The 21,500-nt window shown below is 53.7% G+C and overlaps 1 protein-coding gene across 2 annotated transcripts; it reads left to right on the plus strand.

Moving 5' to 3' along the window:
* The first annotated feature begins 11,197 nt into the window (after positions 1 to 11,197).
* On the plus strand, positions 11,198 to 18,524 carry C1QTNF6 (C1q and TNF related 6). Of its 2 annotated transcripts, XM_027541726.1 has the most exons (4): positions 11,199 to 11,362; positions 13,032 to 13,124; positions 13,627 to 13,885; positions 16,193 to 18,524. In XM_027541726.1, the coding sequence occupies exons 2-4, from the start codon at positions 13,122 to 13,124 to the stop codon at positions 16,738 to 16,740; spliced, it is 810 nt and encodes a 269-aa protein (XP_027397527.1). In that variant the 5' UTR covers positions 11,199 to 11,362; positions 13,032 to 13,121; the 3' UTR covers positions 16,741 to 18,524. The 2 variants fall into 2 exon arrangements, with proteins under 2 accessions (XP_027397528.1, XP_027397527.1); XM_027541727.1 differs by lacking the exon at positions 13,032 to 13,124 and having other exon boundaries at positions 11,198 to 11,362.
* Positions 18,525 to 21,500: the final 2,976 nt, after the last annotated feature.

A 21,500-nucleotide genomic window follows, 5' to 3' on the forward strand; every position in this document is an offset into this window, starting at 1 on the left:
GTCTCACCTGCTGAACAACCCGATAACCTCCAGGCATTCTTGGTCCAGATGGTCAGTGCCGGGACTCCTGTGTTCCTGGACAAGAGAAGATGCAGATTTTCCAGGAAGCTAATTAAGTCCAGCTTCAGGGTTCCTGACTGCTTGGGTCCTTCTGAGGCTCTGAGTCTAATTTTGTCTTTGTAATGTTGTATTCCTTTTCTTAAACAAGGACCCCATATTGCACAGGCCCCCCAAAGGCTAGCTCAGGCCCTGTTGGGGGCAGCTTACCAACCTTCAAAGCATCTTGCTTTGTGTCCTATGGTTGGAAGGGGTCTCGGGGTTTTGAGGGCTCAGGAGCCTTCTCGTAGGAGAAATTCTCCCTGCTTCTCCCCTCTCATTAACTAAGGCAGGGACCTGGCCTGGGCAGACTGACACGGAAAGGCAGCACGTCTAAATAGAACTGAAAGGAAGAGGAATAAGAGGAGGAGGGAGAGGGGAAGAAAAAGGAGGAAGAGAAGGGGGAGGGGGGAGGAAGAAGAAGTGGAGGTCAGATCTGTCTCATGACCTTGGAGCCAACCTTGGCCCCCCTGGGCTAACCTCGGAGGCAACATCAATGAAATTGGGTTGCCAGTCAGTGCCTGGCCTGATCATACTCAAGGAAAGGATGCCATCAGGGTGGAAAAGTTAATGCCCTGAAAGGTATGGGGCCAGCAACCCCTGAGGCCTGCAGCACGCTGAAGTGTTGGGCCTTGATGGGAGCCTGGGGGCAGAGCTGAGAAGCAGGGCCTGGCTCCCCGGAGAGGTTGGGAGGAGTGGTGCAGCCCTGGCAGGCTGGGGAGCAGGCCTCCTGGTCTTTCACATTCCCCAGGTCCAGGTTGGAAAGGCTCAAGGAAGAAAAGACTGGAGGAGGCTGGAGGGAGACCATAGGGAGAGGCTCCTGTCCAAGGTTGGGCCTGGGCTGGCCTGGATTCCCTCCCCGAGATGACCCCTTAGAGCCACAGTGAGACAGATTCTGAGGAGGGTGGCACCTCTTGCTAAATCTCCCAACCCCCACCCTTCAGAAGGTGGGGGGTCCTCAGAGAAACTGTGGGAACCACAACCTGGGAGACCTCCAGATCCTGTCCAGCCTTGACCTCTCTGGGCCTCAGTTTCCCCTTCATAAAATGGCAGTGGGTGTCCCAGTTTGCCTGCCTCCTGGGATTTGGGAAGAAAAGGAGTCATCTGGGGTAAACTGCCATGTACACTGCAGTGGGTGAGGCTGGGGCGTAACAGATTATAGAGTGGAGGCAGCCTCTTCTTTCTCATGAAGTGGCTTCTCTGTCTTCCAGTCCTTGCGGGTAAGGACACTATAGGATACAAGGAAGGGAAGTTGAGGTTCAGAAGCCAAGAATCGGGGGGCAGGGCTTGGGGAAGAGTGAGGCCCCATCAGGGGGAAGGAAGTGTACAAAACTAGAGCTTGTACAGGGGTTGGAGGCTGGAGGCCCAGTCCTCATTCTAGGGCTCCCCTGAGGAGGGTCTGGGGTCTGAGGGAAGAGGACCCCTGGCATTCCAGCATCTCCTGCTTTCCTGATTCCTGGGGCAAGTGAGCCACTTCTGCAAGGGTGCCTGAGAGGCCCTAAGGAAAATTCTGACCCAAACTCTTGTCAATAAAGTTGGTGACACATGACGACCAGCCTGGGCCAACTGCTCTGACTAGCACCGTGTTTTAGATTGGTGTGCCCGAGTGGGGGTGTGGCCATGCATGCCTTTCTATCAGGATACTCCTTCTCTCCCGTCTCAGCTCTGCATGCCCAGGCCTCCTTGTGTATTGCCTTCCAGAGTCCTGGTCCTCCAGGAGTCGTGGAAGATGCTCCTGACAAACCTCAGCCTATATCCTTAGAGAGCTTGATCCAAAAGCAGTAAACCTACTCTTTTGCTGCGTCCAAATTTCAGACCTCGTGGAAGAGAGCTGATTGGTTCTAATTGGGTCACATGATGGCCATATGGGTAGATCACCAAAGACAAGGTGATAGAATGCCATGATTGGTCAGATGTGGGTCATAAGTCCATCTTTCCAGCTACAAAGAAGGTGGGACACTGTGATGGACAGTTTGGCCTGACCAGTGGGGTAGGAGTTAGGTCAGGGACAGACTCTCAATGGCAGGGAGAAATGAGACAGGCAGCAACAATAGCAGGATGGAGGAGGAGTGTGTAAATACAGTGGAAGGGTATATAGCAGGTGCTCAGGCATCTTAGCCATATCCACGAGTGAAGGTGCATTGGGGTGAAACACAGGGCCTGCTGTGTGTGTGGCCGTTGTGCATGGGCTGGGAGCAGAGGGACTGCTGGTAGCCAAGGTTGTGTGGGCAGTGGGGCTTGGGCTAAGGTCACCTCTCTGAAGCCCACAGCCCTCCAGCTTCCCTGACTTCTTATGTGTCACTCACTACTTGTGCACACACATGTGCGTGTGGGAGGGGGAGTGTCCCACTAGCCTTGTGCTTCCAGGCAGGGTTCAAGCCTGATGTATCCATGTTCCCAGGGCTTAGCAATGCTGTGGGCCCTTCATAAGATGATTTGGGATAAATGAGTAAATGGGAGAAATTCCATTTCACAGTTCCAGGGGGAAATTTTCACACTGTTACTCTAGCTTCCTTTGGTTGGTACAATGTGGTTGTTGTTGTTCAGTCACTCAGTTGTGTCGTACTCTTTGCGACCCCATGGACTGCAGCATGCCAGGCTTCCCTGTCCATCACCAACTCCTGGAGTTGCTCAAACTCATGTCCTTTGAGTCAGTGATACCATCCAACCATCTCATCCTCTGTCATCCCCTTCTCCTCCTGCCTTTTATCTTTCCCAGCATCAGGGTCTTTTCCAGTGAGTCAGCTCTTGGCATCAGGTGGCCAAAGTACTGGAGCTTCAGCAACAGTCCTTCCAATGAATATTCAGGACTGATTTCCTTTAGGATTGACTGGCTTGATCTCCTTGCAGTCCAAGGGACTCTCAAGAGTCTTCTCCAGCATCACAGTACAAAAGCATCAATTCTTTGGTGCACTGTGGTGACCCTGAATAAATGCGGGAAGAATCGAGGGGGTGGAAAGAGTCATATGGGGGTTTGGGGTTAGAATCTGTGTCTTATGGGAACCACAGGAGCTATGGGTTCAGGGGAGGCTCTGGAGCTGTGAGCCCAAGCAGGTAGAAGGGTGGTGATGGTCCTCCCTGCCTGATTCCTTCTCTCCAGATGTCCAAGTTGCTCAAGACATCCAAGACCCAAGACCTTACCTTAAACTTGTCTCTCAGAGGCAGTTGCCAGGCAACAGCCCATGGCTTGGACCAGGACTTCATACATCAGCCTCAGCACCAGCAGAAATGAGTCTGTAGGGCCTGGGACAAGGAAGCCAAGGGCCCAGGGCTACAGCTCTTTTCACCTCCAAGGAGTGGGGGAGACAGAGGCCACTGTCCCATAGGGAAGTGACAGCCTGGGTTCCAAAGGACTCCAGACATGGAAGAAAGCACTCTAAAGTCAGCAAGAACTCCAGGTATAAGGTGAGGGGAGTTGTACAAGGCTACAGTCCCATCAAAACATCAGGGTGCTCCTCTGTGGCCAGCAGGCCCTGATGAGACTTGGTGAGTCTACTGGAAGGCCAGAGGGCAAACACACCCCTTAAACGTCATGAGACCCAAAGTCAGGAGATCTGGAACGTACTTTGCCACAAACCTACCACACGGCCTTGGCTATTCACTTGACCTCTTTGGGCAAAGTTCCTTAAGTTGACAAAGGTTTTCCTGTGTGCAAGGCCCTGACGCTGGACTGGGAGTACAGCGGAGGGAAATAGACATGGTTCCCATGCTTGTGGCACTCACAGGCAGCCACACAGGTAAACGGACCACTGTCCAGTGGGAATGCTAGTGCAGTGTGCTCTGGAGGAACACAACTGGGGGGAGGGGTCTGTGTTGGGGGTGGTACTGAGAGCAGAGGGTGAGCCTGAGTGTGTCTGGCAGGGGGACAGTATGTGCTAAGGCCCTGGGGTCGGAGAAAGGCAGTGAATGAAAGGGAGAAAGGCCCAGTTCAGGGACAGACACTGTGTCAGACAGGACCTCCTAGGAAGTTAATTCCCACTGTGCATCGAATTGTGTCCTCCTCCCTCAAATTCATATAAGGCCCTAACCTCCAGTACCTCCAGATGTAATTTTATTTGGAAATAGGGTCCTTCCAGTCATAAGGAGCTCAGATGACATCACTCTGGAGTAAGGTGGATCTCTGTTTCAGTTTGACTGGTGTTCTTAAAAAAGGGAAGATCTGGACACAGACAGGAGCATGGGGAAAATGCTGGGTGATGCACCCAAGAGTCAGTGCCAAAGACAGCCAGAAAACCACCAGAAACTGGGAGAGACGTCTGGAACATGTCCATTCTCTCAACCCTCAGAAGGAAGCAGCCTTGCCTGACACCTTGATCTTGGACTTCCAGCCTCCAGAGCTATGAGAAAATACATTTTGGTTGTTTAAATCACCAGTTTGTGGTAGTTCAGTCCAGCAGTCCTAGCAAACTAATACAATTACCACCTGCAAAGCAAAGCCAGCATCCCTGCCTCTCCTGGGCCTCTGGAAGACCTTGGACATTATCATTCATTCATGTCTCCATTCAACAACTATTTATAGAACAGCTGCCAAATGCAAAAAGCAGAAGGTAGAGAAATACAAGGTCTGTCTTCAGGGCCAAAGGAAGTCACATTGAACATTAGAGATAAAGGGGTGGTTCTTAAGCCCCTGGAATCTGGAACTGTCTAGTTTTGAATCCCCACTCACCCATTCACTAGCTGTTTGATTAACCTTTCTGTGCCTCAGTTTGCTTCTCTCTGAGATGAAGATGAGGGTAGACATCTATGTTAAGAAGATTATGTGAGTAGCACAGTCCATGGTACAGGGCTTCACTGGTGGCTCAGACAGTAAAGAATCTGCTTGCAACATGGGAGACCCAGGTTTGATTCCTGTGTTGGGAAGATCCCCCAGAGAAGGGAATAGCTATCCACTCCAGTATTCTTGCCTGAAAAATCCCATGGACAGAGGAGCCTGGTGGGCTACAGTCAATGGGGTCACAAAGAACTGGACACAACTGAGTAACTAGCACTTCACCTTCACAGAGCATTGTAGGTACTATGAATTAAATAAACCTGAGAAATGCTTTAACAAAAGTGATAAGCCATCCATGGGTGGGGGTGGAAATCTTGGTGGAGGGGTTATAGCCCAACCAAGGGTCAAGAGGGAACTGGAGTTTGTGCTCTGGGAAGAAGTGTGAAAGATGTTCAAAGTACTATTGAACAGCTCTCATATCCATTTTACAGCTGAAGACAGTGAGGCCTGGGATGGTCACATGATTCACCCATGGTCACAGCACCAGAGGCAGACCAAGAACCCCATTTTCCTAGTCCCCAGTCCAGCGCCTAGTTTTTAGAAACTACGAAAATGAAGGTGAGTGTGGCAGGAGTGATGCTCGGTGTGGAAAGAACTCAGAGGCCAATGGTGTCAGCTCCTTGGCAGCCACTGGTGGTGATAGGCAATGTCCTTGAGCAAGACTCAGCAGCATGAAGGTCATCCCAGGCCTCTGGATTGCTGATGTCAGGACAGACAGGGGCAGTGACGTCATCATGCTGCTGGTGGGCAACAAGATGGACCTGGCCAACAAGAGGCAGATGACCACTGAAGAGGGCAAGCAGCACGCCGAAGAACTGAGTACCATGTTCATCAAGACAAGGGCAAAGACAGGCTACAGCGTGAAGCGGCTCTTCTGACCTGTGTGCTCGGTTCTGCTTGGAATGGCAAATGTCCAGGAGAGAAGCAAAGAAAGGATGGGTGACATCAAGCCAGACAAACTCTAGGACCCCCTGGCCAGCGAGGGTGGCTGCTTCCACTGATGCAGCCTGACCTTCCTTTGACACTACTCATTTGTTGTGATCTCGGTTGTGTTCTAGAAGCCCAGCCCAGCCACCCTCCAGCCAGCCCTGCAGCCTTGTCATAGGCCGGTCTGGCAGGCTAAGGTGGTCTGCACACAGGAGTGAACGTCACTGATGTATTTGAGCACACACATGTGGGTGGAGGGCAAGGCCAATCTTCACTTTTTCACAAGCTCAAAGACAGTGCTTGGTGCCACACTTGGCCTCCTCCAGGGTCCCAGACACCCCAGGTCCTGGCTCATATAGCCCGGGGACACAGACTGCAGAGAGCCAGGGGCTCCTACCCTCTGGTCATCTTGTAAACAGGAAGGGAAAATGAGGCCTGCGGTCGGACAGGGCCTCTCCAACTTGCTCTCTGCTTTAATGACCGGGAAACGTGTCAATATTTGCACATGGGAACGGCTGGCCCTGCTGTGCTTGGTCAGCATGCCCAGAGCCTACTTGGTGTCACCACCTGTAAGAACAGGGGTTATCTCTGTGCTCCAGGGTGGGTCTACCCCGGATCATCAGACAGGGCAGGTCCCTCCTCCTGGATGACCATGATAAATGGCAGCAATTACTGCGAGAACAAAGCAAACACACAATGATCACTGCAGTGGGTGGCAGGGACAGGTGAGCTCTCTGCCATACAATCTGCTTCGAACCTCACAGCCACCATTTCTTAGCTCTGTGTGCCTTTGGGCCAGGCTCCAAACGTCTTGGAACCTCAGCTTCCACATCCATAAAACGGGCTCAGTAGCCCCTTACTGTCGCAGGGCTGGGAGGCGGCGGCGGCGCGTTAGCTTCGACTGAGTCCAGCGCCGGGCTCTGTGTCCAGCAGGGGGCGCCGAGTGACCTTCCCCTCTCCCCTTGGCTCCCTCCAGCAGCTCCACTCGGCCGAACTCGGCTCGACTCGGCACCGTGCGGTCAGACCCGGCTATGATCCGCCAGACCCGCTTGACTCGGCTGGACTCGGCTCCGCTCGGCCAAGTTCGGCTTTGCTCGGTTCTGCTCGACTCCACCGGAGCTGAACTCTCAAAGGCCCCTCCCCGGCGCCGCCGCGGCTGCCTTCGCGCATCTCCTGTTGGGCTTTTAGCTTACAAGCGCGGTGGCCCGAGCGAAGACGCCGGCGGGTTTCTTTGTGGCGAGGGTCTGTTCTAGCAGAGCCCTCGGTGTTGCCAAGAGTGGCCGCAACTGGCGGCAGTTTTTCCCAGGGTTTGAGCCCGAAGTGGGGGTGGGGGGATGTTGGGGCTCCCCCGGCTTGGGGGTGGGGGAGTCGCGCCCCTTAATTTGGCCGAGAAGAGTGGGAGATGGCAGTGGCCACCCCCGTACCTTGCCCGCCCCGTCATCTGGCTCTGCCCCTAGTCGGCCGTGAGGAGGAGCCAGTTAGTGCACCTGCTTCCCTGAGCCTCAGTTTCCCGCTGTGTAACCACCGTCCTTGTCAGGGGCCAGGAGGGCTGGGAGGGGGCTGGCTCTTCCTTTCTGTAGGCCTCTTGGGGATTCGGTTTCCCTTTCTGTAAAATGGGATAAACTCGCCCAAGTCAGATGAACACCTGTAGGACAGACGTGGGTTGCTGAGAAAGCCCAGGACGGAGAAATGGAGTCCGGAGAGCGAAGTTCATCCTCGACTACTCAACTGGTCGAAGGAGGGGCTCTGCAGATCCCAGAAGCCGAGTGAGCTAGCAGCTTGGGAGAGCGATGGTCCCATTGGACCCCCTACCCACGTTGTTGAAAGAAGTTAGAGAACGGCGCATCTCAGTGGGCCCTCCATCTCCCCGCCCCACCCTACCCCGCCAGCTCCCTAAGAACCGGACGAATGGGGTACATCAGAAGGCCCGGTGGCGTGGGGTAGGTGCCGGGCTCCATGACTCCCCAGTGGGTGGCGCTCACGGTTTCCTTTGTTTCGTTTCTTGACGACTGCCCTAGAACAGTTATTAATAGATTGGTGACTTGCCATACACCGCTTGCATAGCTGACTCCAGGAATCCTGTTTTCTGTTCTGTCTCACTTTATGACGGGCACATTTTATTTTTAAAAAATGCATGAAGGGTTCTTGTTGCAAGCACCAAGTGTCACTATTTTTATATCTTCGTCCAAACTTTGGGCTGGAAGGTGGGTGTGTCTAGAAGCTTGGTTCTGGGAGTCAGTGAGTCTGTGTCTCAGATGTGTGCCTGAGGAGAATGGGCTAATGTCCTCACCATATTCACCGGGAGAAGCACTGGTTGGTGGCCAGTGTATATCCCATTGGATATCCTGCCAGGCTGCTCAGATGGTCTTGGTCTCCTCGCATCCCTCTGGCCCAGGAACACCAAGGTTCAGAGGTAGGGGGACGTGGCCAAGGTCAACAGAGCTGGAAGGAAGTGGAGCTGAGATGCAGACCCAGTCTTGTCTGACTCAGGGCTGTGACTCTGTCTCCAAGCTACCTGGGCTGCTGTGGAGAGCGGCAGAGTGGCTGGGAGACTAAGGGCTCATGCACAAATGGGAAATTTTCCAGTTGATGGAAGAGAGTGGAAGGAAGAATATTATTAAAGTTGTGTATAATATTCCAGAGTCCAACCCTCTTGTCTGCCCCACCCCTCATCACAGCCAGCTGCCTGGGAGCTGGGGGCTGGGACAAGGGGCCCTTTTCTGGGACATTGACCACAGCTGGGAGTCAAAGAACCTGGACCTAGAACCTGGTGAGAATAGTTTTCTTGTCCAGACCTCAGCCTCCTCACCTGTTAAGTGAGATGAGGCTCCTTCTTTTTTTTTTCCCCCTATATATACCTAGTTTATTAAATTTATATATCAAAGTTAAGTCATCAAAATGACATTAGCACCTTCCTATGGCATTCCAGAGAAAGTGTGTAAAATATAACTGGCTCAAATGTGTGATTAGTCCTTCAGTTGTGTCCAACACTTTGCGACGTCATGGACTGTAGCCCACCAGGCTTCTCTGTCCATGGAATTCTCCAGGCAAGAATACTGGAGTGCGTTGCCATGCCCTTCTCTAGGGGATCTTCCTGACCCAGGAATCAAACTGTGGTCTCCTGCATTTCAGGCGGATTCTTTACCAGCTGAGCTATGGATCAAATGTGTAATATGGGTGTTTCCAATTCTTTTCTACAAAGGATTGCTTTAACATCACTTGGAATTCTGTACCACTTTTAATAACTAATGTAACACTTCCCTTAAAAAATATTATTTTCTGACTCTTTGGAGAAGACCTTGATGTTGGGAAGATTGGAGGCAAAAGAGGGTGGCAGAGGATGAGATGGTTAGATAGCATGACTGACTTGATGGACATGAGTTTGTTTGAGCAAACTCCGGGAGACAGTGAAGAACAGGGAAGCCTGGCACGTTGCCGTCCATGGGGTCGCAGAGAGTCGGACACAACTTAGCAACTGAACAACTATGTTATTTTCCAAACCTTTGAGTTGAGGCTCCTTCTCTGCAGAGGACCTGTTGAGCGTGGCAAGAGCACACAATGGGCCCTGGACCAAAGCAATCCTGTGTCCCCACCCTGCCTCTCCGCACCCCACATCCCTTTGTCCTCAGATGCTAGGCTTTCTAAGCCAGATCTCTGAGAGACAGCCAGGAGCCGTGTCCGCCTCCAGTGCTGCTGATTCAGCCCTTTTCCCTCTGGTGGCAGCAGCAGGGGAGGGAGGAGAGGGCGGCTCCCCTTACTTCCCTCCCTCTGCAGCCCTGGCTCAGTGCCCTGGGAATGCTGCCTGGGACAGGGCCACATGGAGGGCACAGCCAGTGTGGACCTGATAGCTTTCCCAGGGTCCACAGTGCTTCCATCTGCGTTCCTTTGGGCTGCTTTGGACCCCTAAATAGGCCTGGGTGGGGGGCACTCCAGGTGGGCTTGTGAGAGGGAAGCAGCACAACACTAGAAGTTGGGAGAGTCGGGCTCTCATCCCAACTTAGACTCCAGTCTGATGTGTGACCTTGAGCCAAAGACTTGCCGTCCCTGCCGGACAGAATAAAGGATTGGATTATATCACCCCTAAGGGTCCTTCCAGGCCTGGATATTCTGCTGTGTGATTATCCCCCCGAAGTAATACAAAAACAGAAGCTCAGAGACAAGAGATGGTCAACAACACACAGCCAGGATTGTTCCCTCCTTCACACTTTGCCCAGCTGTGAGTGGGGCCTGAGGGTTAACGCCCAAAGCCCCAGACTTCAATAAACCCCCCTTAGGTCACTGCAGTCTTGTGCCACCTGAGAGGCACAATGTCACCACCTCTCTCTGCCCAGGGGACAGACCCTGAACTGCAGCCTTTGCACACAACCGTACCCAGTTGGGTCATCGTGGGAGCTCCTTCCATTCTGTAGGGTTGTGGTTCCTCTTCACCAACTGTGTGACCCTGGGTGAGTCACATCAGCTCCACCACTAGCTCCTTTTCCCAAGGCTGGGGTAAGAAGAGTAGAAATAATGGATGTTAATACCCTTTGGGTGACAAAAGCCCCTCTAAAGATGAAGTCTGGCACAGGCAGTAAGTACTCAACAAATGTAGAGGGGGCTAGATGGCGAGAGACCTGTGAAAGAGTCTTTGTACAGGGGTCTCTGGCCCAGCGAGCCAGGACTGCAGCCTTTGCAAAGCCTCCTGCAGCCTAACCGGAAGGAAGCAGAGGCAAGACCCTTCCTGGGGCCCTGGGGTCTTCTGTACAGGCTGCCCTCCTGCGAGCTTGAGAGTTATTTCCATGGCTCTAGAAGACCAGGAAGATGGATAACATGACAAAATTTCCAGGCAGAGTAGGACTTTGGTATCCATTGGAGGTGGAGCTACTGACCTGGTTGCCACCGTTAGCTGATCCCCAAGGAGATGTGACCATCACTCAACATACACTTACTAAGCTTCCCCTTGTGACTGGCATGGAGGATGAGGCTGGGGACTGGAGTTCTACAGAAAACCAGGGCCTGAGAGGGGAAAGGACTGGCCAGTGGGTGCCCGAGCCAGGATTTGAACCTGCGGCAGCTGGGCTGGTGCCCATGTCCTCTGTATGCCTCCTGCCTTGGTGACTCCGGACTAAGGAGCCCTTCAGCTTAGGCTGGAGCCTTCCCCTTTCTGAGCAACTTAGGGGCTCCTGCCCTTACCCTTTCCGGGGCTTGATTTCCCAGCCTGCACATCAGGAACCTCAGACCCCTTCCTCCTGGAAATGTATAGGGTCTCTAAATTAAACAAGACCCTCCAGGACTACCAAAGAGTTAAGCAACGGGAATCCACCAGCTCCCTTCATCTCCGCAGAACCTAGAGGCTGGAGGGGAGGGAGCAGGGAGGAGGGGCAGTGGGAAGCCAGCCTGCTCCCTCCGCCCTCCCTCCCTCCCTCCTCTCTGCCTCCATCCCTCCCTCCCTCCCAGGCCAGCCCGCCAGACCTGGGGGTCTGGGCCAGCAACAAGTTATTATCATCATTGCAAACATGGATCAAGGAAACAGAGGCTGCCGGGAGGCCCGGGGTCCATGAACTGCTGTACGAGGCTGTCGGACATTGAGTGAGTGATGGGAGGTCCTGCAGCTTCCTCCAGCAGGGCCAAGGGGGTTGGGGTCAGAGCCTGGAATGCCTTTCCTTCCTTCTCTCTTCCTGGACATATCTCGGGGCCCTGCTCTCTCCCTCTGACCCCGGTCAGCCCCTCTAGACTCTCTCCTTCCCATCCCTTCCTCTGACTGAGACTTTTAGCACTGGTGAAGGGCTGCCCTCCTCCGATGCTCCTGGCTTGTGCCCACTCCTGCCTGGACGGGCACTGAGTCTGCTCCAGCAGGGCTTGACTCTCCCTCAACTCCGAAGAGGCCCCAGCTCCATAGTGGAGGCAGCAGGGACCCCCGAATCACCCCCATGGCATGGTCCCTCCACTTGATGCCTGCATGCCACCCTCCCCCAGGGACAGCCAGTGACCACGGCTGTGGTTATTACTTTTGTTAAAGGCTGCTTTGCTTCCTGCTTCCTGCGTCCCCCTCCCCCCACTCCAGGTCACAGTTCTGTGTCACAGATATTTTGACTCCCAGCTGTTTGGCCTAACAGAAATGTCCCCAGACCATGCCAGTTCTCTGGGAACAGTTCTGCTCTTCCTGTCCCATGCAGGACTAGGGGAGAGGTCATGTTGGGCAGCAGAGAGAGGAACAAAAGTTTAATTAAGAGTCTTTTACCAGACAGGTGATTTTCCTGCCTTTAAATCCTCCCAAATAACCTGGTGGGGAGGTGGTGTTGTCTTGTCCTTCTAAAATGTTAAGGAGCACGAAGCCCAGAGAGGTTAAGCCACTAGCCTTAGGTCACAACAGCTTGCAAACCATTCTGGAATCTCAGGTCTGATTCTAAAAGTCTCACATCTGTGGCCAGGAAAGAGGGGGTTCTGCTCTTCTCAAAACCGCTGGGGTGTGTATTATAATTTACAAATAAAAGGTAAGGGTGATAATCTTGGCCAGAGTGGGTGCTGTTCCCTGAAGACCTGACCTGCCTTACAGAGCAGAACGAGGAAACCAGTGCAGGGTGGGGGTGGGGAACAAGGTCACCTCCAGGAGAGGGTGATGACTCTGGAGGCTGCTGCCCACTGCTACGACCCAGCTCTGGCAAGCCGGGAGGGGAAGGGGGCTGGTGCAGGGAGTGCTCCTGCCCCTTTAAGACCCAACTCTTCAGTGCTCAGGTTAGGATAGAAGGGCATTTAAAAATAATAATAATAATTTTACCTTCTCAACCCGTATTAACCACAGAAAAATATTTTTGAATTGTACTAAATGTTACAGGAGAACAAAAAGGAAATAAACAAAGAAACGCCAGAAGTGTAAAAACCAGTCTGGTTTCAAAAAACTAGTTTCTGATCCTGCGATAACGTGTGCCAGCCCCCAAAGACTGCCACCACCTCAGAAGCTCTTTGCCTGGCTTCCTGCCCACCAGCCTGGCTTGTCTCCAGTCACTGCTGTCCAGGCTACCTTCTGCCCCTCCTCTGGAACTCTGGATCCCTTCTTGGCCAAGGCCAAAGACAGATCCTCACAAATCCTTGGACTTACTTGTTTCTTTAAAATTTTTCAGAACTCCTGGGTTCTGTTCCTTAATTCCAAATTACCACCCTGGCAGCTGCTGGCAGGTCTAAGATGATTGATGTGTCTAAGATAATTGACACAACCACCTTCCAATGAATTTTACTCTCTCCTGCTCCCTCCCTATAGGGCTTCTTGGGTGAGGTTGAGCTGTTTAAGTTGTTGACTGCACAAAGATGCTGAACAAGGAGGTGGGCTGACACCAGCTACATACCTTCAATGGTGCGTGACTGCTGGGCTTCTTTTGTTTGTTTCTAATTAGTCTGTCCCAAGGGCTCCTTCTTCTAACTTGTATTCCATTGACTATGGAGTCAGTGACAGGAAAACAAGGCCGAGGGAGATTAGGAGTGTGGCAAAAGCATTTTACAGTCTCATTGGCTATGTCACGTGGGCAGCAGGGCATCTTCCTCACCCACCCCAGCAAAGACCTCCCAGAAAGGACCTTCATCTTCAGAAGGGGTCCTCCTTTGTGGGCCCACGTGTGGCCGAAACCCCCAGGGAGTGGAGACTCAGACTCCAGGCCCTGCACTACCACAGGTCTCTTTGTGAACTTGAAGAGCTTGTCTCCCTGTTTAGGCCTCAGTCTTCTTGTCTGTTAAATGGGGCTCTAGTGCCCCCTCCATGGGTTACATCAGGAACACCCATGCTGCGGGTATTCACTCTAGGCATCAGCCGAGTGTAGATCTTCAGGTAACTATATTCCTGTCCTTCCTTCCTGCTCCAGGTCGCCATGGGGATGGCTGCCCTGGGCCTCCTCTGGGCAGCGCTCCTGCTCCCTCTCTCGGTGTCTGGACTCCCCACCGAGGAGCCCACCTCTGGGGAAGCTGTGGCCTCTAGCTCCCCTGGGTTCTGTCGACGGTGCTGTGACTCTGAAGACCCCACGGTCCTTGCCGATGCTGCGCATGCATCCTCAGCCTCTCCGTCTGCCCTCCCATATGTGCTGCCTGAGGTCAGGCCCTACATTAACATCACCATCCTAAAGGGTGAGGACCCACACAGGACTCGGGCTGGACTGGCCTGGTTGGCATCAAGAAGGGCATGTGGGAAGATCTCTTCCTGGGCCTGGGGGAGGTGAGGTGAGAGGAGCAGGAAAGACCAGGACATAAAACTGTCTCAGACCCTTTCTTTCATTCACACGTTATACTGAGTACCCACTATGTGCCAGGATCATTCTGAATTCTTGGAGGGAGTGTGTACAAACCAGACACAGACGCCATGTGTGTGGAGCTTCTGTTCTAGTGGGGAAGGCACACAATGAGCAATAAACATATCACCCAAGTTAAAGAGATGCTTGGTGATAAATGCTGTGGAAGTGCTGAGGTGGAAAAAGCACTGGCAGTGCAGGTGTGGGGCGCGGGTTGCATATTGAATGGGGTGGTCAGGGGAGGTCTCACTGAGAAGGTGGGGAAGAAGCCATGTAGATACCTGGGGAAGAGCATTCCAGGCAGAGTGAATAGCAGGTCACTCTATTCACAGAGTGAATAATGGACCGGGTATGTTTAAGGAGCAGGGGACAAGCAGAGGAGCTGAGGTTAGAAACAAATTGTGGGTTTCTTCTCTGAGTGAGATAGGGAGCAAGGGAGGGGTTGAGCAGACAAGGGGCCTGACCCGGCTTAGGTTTCAATGGATCCCTCTCATTTCTCCTGGAGACTAGGTGGTGGAAGACAAGGCTAGAAGTGGGAGAGCTGTGGGGACCCCCTAAGCCATTCAAGTGAGAGCTGACTCCCTGTCCTCTAAGACCAGACCCCAAGAGAGCTACTTCTGCTGTTAGGGGCTGCGAGCAGCTGGTCACTCCCAGGGCCGGGCCCTTGACATTCTTACCTCCGTCTTTGCTCACAACAACCCTGTGAGGGTGGTATACTTAATCCTCCCACTTTGCAGATGGGGAAACCTGAGCCTCCGAGAGAGGAGGAGATCTTCTGGGGTCACACCACTGTCAGGGGCAGAGCTAGGATTTATGGTGAGGAATGCAGAGGACCACTCCACTCCACAGATCTGAGACCCTCTCTTCCTCTCCCCGATTTTCTCACCACCTCACACATCACCGCTTCCCCAAGGCCAGCAGAGCCCTCTGTGTGAGGTTAACGAGGTACCTGGCTGTCGACAGTACTTCCCCACCACTGTCCTCCATAAAATCCCATGTCACCTCTCCTGGGCCACCTCTCCAGCTGCCTGTTAGGTGGGTGAGCATCTGCTGTGGCGGAAGGCACCTTTCACCTTCCCTGGGTCCCAGCCGCAGCTCTTCAGCTTCCTTGCTGTGTGGGGCAGCAAGGTCTCTTCCTTCCTGGGCTCGCTGCATCATATATGAACTATGACTACCATCCCTCGGGACTGGGATGAAGAAAGTGCTCTGCAACCTGTAAAGTGCAGGGCATGTGATGGGGTAGTTACTTCACCAATGGGGCTGGTGAGGAAGACTTCTGCAGAGACCCTGACGCCCCCCTCCTTGCTTCTCTCCAGGCTTCTCCTCCGAGGGCCTGTGCCCTCTTTTCTGCCTCTTCCTAGCAACATTGCTGTGGTCAGAGGGGGCCCCGGGAGAACACAGGGCTGTCCGTTTCATTCAAAGGGATGTGACTGAGGGTAATTACTGGCACTGTGACAGACAGCAGCAAAATATTTGGGATCTGTTTCCTCAAGAAGCATAGCTTCCCAGGTGGCACAGTGGAAAAGAATCTGCGTGCCAATGTAGGAGACCTGGGTTCGATCCCTGGGTCAGGAAGCTCCCCTGGAGGAAGAAATGGCAATCCACTCCAGTATTCTTGCCTGGAAAATCCCATGGACAGAGGAGCCTGGCAGGTTATAAGTTCCTAGGGTCACAAAGAGTCGGACATGACTGAAGCGACTTAGCATGCACAGTGGCACTTACCTGGTGGTTCTGTGGTAAAAAATCCACCTGCAGGAGATGCGGGCTTGATCTCTGGGTCGGGAAGATCCCCTGACAAAGAGAATGGCAACCCACTCCAGGATTCTTGCCTGGAGAATCCTATGGAGAGAGGAACCTGGTGGGCTACAGTCCATGAGGTCACAAAGAGTTGAACATTTGCATGCATGCCGCCCTGCTCCTAATCCGTGCCATGCCACCCAGGCGAGTCCCTTCACCTCCCTATGAATGGTGGTGGACATGGTGTCTCCTTTAAAGCGTCATTTGGGGCAGTGATGCCTGGCATGCAGTAGGTGCTCAGTTTACTGTTCCTCTGGCCTACCTTCTCTTGGCAGGGTAGAGCCTTCTGCAGATGCTTAGAAGCAGCCCTGGGCACCTACCCTGACTTTTCCTCTTCTTGTCCCCACAGGTGACAAAGGGGACCGAGGCCTGCTGGGCTCACCTGGGAAGCTGGGCAGGGAGGGTCCCCGGGGGGACCGTGGCCCCCAGGGCATCAAGGGTGCCAAGGGGCAGGCGGGCAGCCCTGGCAGTCCATGCCAGACGCGCTTCTCAGCCTTCTCGGTGGGCCGCAAGACAGCCCTGCACAGCAGCGAGGGTTTCCAGCCGCTGCTCTTTGACACGGTCTTCGTGAACCCCGACGGGCACTTCGACCTGGCTGCCGGCCACTTCGTCGCCCCCCTGGGCGGCCTCTACTTCTTCAGCCTTAATGTGCACAGCTGGAACTTCAAGGAAACCTACGTGCACGTGGTGCACAACGACAAGGCGGCCGTCATCCTGTACGCGCAGCCCAGCGACCGCAGCATCATGCAGAGCCAGAGCGTGATGTTGGCCCTGGCACCGGGCGACCGCGTCTGGGCACGGCTCTTCAAGCGCGAGCGTGATAATGCCGTCTACAGCGACGACATAGACACCTACATCACCTTCAGCGGCCACCTCATCAAGCCTGAGGAGGATTAGTGCCTCCCCTGGGGCAGCTCTGGCCTGGGGTGGCTGTGGGCAGGTCTGTCTCCTGTGGGGGCCTCAGTTTGCCCATCTGTAAAATGGGCCCCTGACCTGGTATTCTGAGCAGGCTTCCACCTCTTTTTTTCCCTCCATCACCCCTCCTAGTCTGTTCCTGCCTCTCTCCTCTTGAACATTTTAAGAAACCTCCTAACCTAAATCTTCTAGAACTTTCTCAACCTTGTAGACCAGCCAGTTTCAAACTTGAATGTGATACAAATCACTGGGGCATTGTGCTGAAATGCCCAGGATTGGGCCCAGGATTCAGCATTTCTAGTACATTCCTGAGTGATTACCGGTGCTGCTGGTGTCTGGAACCCCACTTGAGTAACCAGGTCCTACAGCTTTCACAACATTTTGGTACTTTCCAAACACTCTGGAATCTTCCCAACATTCTGGAATCTTCCCAACATCCTTAAATTTCATCTTTCTAGGATACTTCCTCCTTTTGTCTCTTGCAACCTCTTCCTTCTCTCTGAACTCCTGTCTGCCCACCACATGCACACCCATAGTGCGTTTATTCAGTCGCTGAACATTCACTGATCACCCTCTCTGTGCCCGGCTCTGGGAAGGCTGAGGCGAAGCAGACACAGGCCCTGCTTTTGGGGAGCACCCAGTCCAGCCGGGAAGGGGAGACACAGAGGATCCTGAAAACAGCCCCAGAGAACTTCTTGGGGCTCTGATCATATACATCTGTGTTCTGGGCGTTCAGGCACTGTGGCCCCTCATTACCCACCACTCAAGGCTGACAGGTTAGGGTACCGAGGTGAAATGGGTATCCTCTGCCTGTTCCTTTCTTTTCTGCCCCATGCCCATCTTTAAAGCAAACCCAGAGGGACCTTGGTCAGGGGACAGGTGCTATCAGGAGAGGACCCAGGGGTTTGGAGGCATTTTGGGGTAAGGCATCCCCTGAAGAAAGAAGCCCAGACCAAGCTCCCTACACAGCTGGGATGGATGCCTGCGAGGGCTCCTACCCCCCACCACCCTCCGGGCATGCCCTCCCTGCCCCGCTCCCTGGTGCTGTCAGGGCCGTGCACAGCCCTCTCTGCCAAAGCTGCCTGGGCCTCCATCCTCCCAGGCTCCCAGCCGCTGTCAGACACTGATGTCTGTCCCCAGGTGCTCTGACCTCCTTGATGCCCCTTGCCAGCCCATGCCCCTGGCCCTCCACACTCTGTTAAGGTGCTGAGGCCCTGCTGCCCAGCAGAGCTGTCTCTGGCTGCTGATGCAGTTACAAATGCCACTGCCGGGCAATGAGCCAGGAAGGAAGACACTGGGCTTTGGACCCCTCAGCAGGTCTGGGGAACTGAAGCCAGTCATGTTCCAGGTCAGTCCGGGGATGCTCCTCTGAGCCATGATGCTGAGGGAGGCACTGGGAGAGGCTGAGGCAAATTGAGGGACATCAGGACTTCTGTCCTTTCCCTCCTCCCAGGGTGGGTCAACCTGGAGGCCCCCAGCCTTCCCCTTCCCCAGCCCCAGGTGGCCGGAATCTCTTCCTAGAAGGAGACGGCCCCCGCCCATTGGTGCTTGTGTGGACTTGGGGGCAGAAGTGACCCCGGTGCTGGTCTCTGGTGCTTACTCCTAGCCAGGGGAGCCATGGCCACATGGCTGGGGGGTGGCAGCAGGGCCTGACCCGGTGCCTTGAAGGCTGGTCCTGTGCAACAGCCCCAACTTCCCCAACCTGACTTCACCCCTGCCCTTCTTGACCAGTGTGATTAAAGGTTTTATGTCTTCTTGGCAACTCAGGTTGGTTGGTTCTGCTCTGTTTGTTTGCCCACTTTGGGAGGCCAGTGTGTCCCATTCTGCTGCGCCCAGGTTCAGGGCTCCAGAGGGACCAAGGCAGTCCAGGGATCTACTACACGTGCTTCCCAGCCACAGAGAAGCCAGCGCCTCTGGTCACTCACCCAGCCTGTGCGCCTTGGAGGCAGTGGAGCCAGCTGAGTCTGCTGTGCCACTCCCTGGCTGTGGCCTTGGGAAAGTCCCCATGTCTCTGAGCCTCAGTTTCCTTGTCTGGTAAAATGGGAATGCTAATTGTCCCCCTTATGGGGGTGGACATAAGGATTAGAAGAGAGGTTGCCTAGTGAGAGCAGTGTTCATCCTTGGAGCCACAACTATTGAGCACCTACTTTGTGCTGGGTACCCCACTAAGCTTGGAAGCTTCAGTGGAGGCGGGCATAATCCATCACCTCCCAGTAGAGAACACCCATGGAGTCTGTGTTCTAGTGAGGCCCTTGGACGTGCAGAACAAACCACAGATCCTCACTTGGGACTTCGGTCTCACATTCTGTGTGTAATGTTTACTGGAGAATCACTGGATATTCTCTGGAGGAAAGTGCTGCACATCGTACAAAGAGCAGTCTTTGTGAGTTCTGACTTCTGAGTTAGCACAGCAGCCACTCACATAAAGATACTTTAAGTATCTTTAGTCATCTTTAGTCATTACTTAAAGTCATCTGTGTTGACTCCCCTTACTGGCTTGATGGCAGTATCCTGTGCTGCCCACGTGCCTATTGCTGTATTCAGTGGTTCTCTCCGTACCACGTGGAAGAGGATGCTATAAAGACAAGCCCACTATAACTGTGCCAGGATTCCCAGGATTCACCTGAGCCTGTGGCCACCCAGGCAGAGGGAGGCACAAACCTTTGCTTTCTTGGAGCCCATCTGGCCTCTTAAGGAGGTTTCCTACCACAGCTGAAGTTCTCACAGTTCTCATGCAAGAGGTCCTAACAGGGCTGCTCAGAGGAGGAAGGCCACTGCATGCTCTTTTTTATTTTTTGGCCATTCCCCACGGCCTATGGGATTTTAGTTCTCCAACCAGGAATTGAACACATGCCCCTTGAACTGGAAGCATGGAATCTTAACCACTGGACAACCAGGGAAGTTCCCCTACTCCATGCTCTTAGCTCAGGCTCTGTTGAAGCATCATTGGCCTCACCAGCACCCCTGCTTCAACCCTGGTGGTAAAGGTCACCCCCAGTGCCAGGCAGGAGCCTTCTGTCATGGACATCATGAGGAGCTGGTGTGTTGATTGTTGTTGCTTAGTTGCTAAGTTGTGTCTGATTCTGTGATCCCATGGACTGTAGCTCACCAAGCTCCTCTGGCCATGGAATTTCCCAGGCAAGAATACTGGAGTGGGTTGCCATTTCCCTCTCCAGGGGATCTTCTAGACCCAGGGATCAAATCCATGTCTCTTCTTGGCAGGCAGATTCTTTACCGCTGAGCCACCTGGGAAGTGGTTTGCTGGTTACTGAGACAGAAAAGCTTTTGACATTGCTTGCCAAGAACCTGCAGGACTGAAATTTGTCCTTTGCAAACAGAGGCCAAAGGTCCCAGACATTTCCAGGCCACATGAGTTCAGGGCTCCGAGACCAGCAGCCCCCAACTGCCTCATGAGAGTCACCACAAACGTGTCCATCTGTGCTTCAGAGGTGACCTCTGGTCTGTCTGGGCCAGTTGTTCCCGTGGGATCCCAGTTCTTGACGTGGAGGCGTATCGTCATCAGTGGTGGTTAAGAGCCACTCCATCTTTGTTATGGAGACTCTCCCAATAGGTAAGGTTTTGGTGGGGATTGGGCAAGGGCCCTGGAAAAGTGGAGGCCCCCCCAGTCTGCTTCCACATCTGTGGTGACATCTCCAGGGCATCAGCAATGCGTAGTCCCAGTGACCGCAGGGAGCTGGCGAAATGCCTGTCTCCCCACCTTGGGGCCATCCCCTTCCTGTCCTGAGTGAGGGCTAGATGTGATGGTGTTTGTGTGTTAGCAGTGGCAGCCACGTGGGTTCTTGAAAAGCGGAGAATATTTGTTGGATGAATGATTTTTACCTAGCAAAGGGCAAGAGGAGCTGCGGGAAGCAAGAACCGGAGTCCTGGGCCAGGGAATAAAATCATGCAACTCCCTGCTCCCTCCCCTCTTGCCAGCTCCGAGTGCCTGTCTCAGTAGCCTCATGTTGCCACGTGTGCATCTGGAGGCAGGGAAAAACATAGGCAGAAACTCAACAAGACCAGAGACAGATGTCAAGAACATTATAGGTGGGGCCAAACTGGGGAGAGCTGCTGCCAGCAGGCAGCTGTGGGAGCCAAAAAGGAAGGAGAAGGATTTCCATGACATGAGTCAAGAGTGCACAAAGCTAAGCCAGCGTGGCTGGGAGCAGCTGGTCTGTGGACCCAGGAGGACAGCAGGCTGGGGAGGCCAGGAACCAGGCTCAGTGCTGCAGCACGGGGTCAGGATGAGGTGTGAGGTCGCTGGCAAGCAGTGGCGTGGGCGGGAGGAAGTAGTAATTGGGGGTGGAGGCACAATGGAGGAAACAGGCGCCCCTCTGCAGGGCAGCAGCAGGGCGGGTGGGCGGTCGGGGGTGGCTGACCTTCCTCTGGTTGACTGCTCTTCACCACTGTGGGCAGTGAATTGATGCCACGAACTCAGATGTACACAAAATAGATCTTGCTTTGTTTCTTCACGACTAAGCTTAATTTCCATTCTGCTGAAGTTGAAGAAATGTGATTTTGGCTAGCTGGGGTTCATCTCTTACCACACTTCCTAGGGAGCTGCATTGAGAGCCGCATCCTGACAGCGGGAGGGTCACCTGGAAGGGCACACCCACAGGACATCTATTAAGTGTGTCAGTACCCCATTCACTCCAGGCTTCTGGCCTCATCCCCACACCTGCTGGACCACACCCGTTACTGCAAAGCCTCCTGTGTCCTCATTCCTCTTGGGACAGCCAGGT

Source organism: Bos indicus x Bos taurus, chromosome 5 (assembly GCF_003369695.1).
Source record: "Bos indicus x Bos taurus breed Angus x Brahman F1 hybrid chromosome 5, Bos_hybrid_MaternalHap_v2.0, whole genome shotgun sequence".
Taxonomy (NCBI): Eukaryota; Metazoa; Chordata; class Mammalia; order Artiodactyla; family Bovidae; genus Bos; species Bos indicus x Bos taurus.

Coding starts and splice junctions, on each gene's coding strand:
- C1QTNF6 (XM_027541726.1), top strand. Junction 13,886..16,192: donor TAACATCACCATCCTAAAGG/GTGAGGACCCAC, acceptor TTGTCCCCACAG/GTGACAAAGGGGACCGAGGC.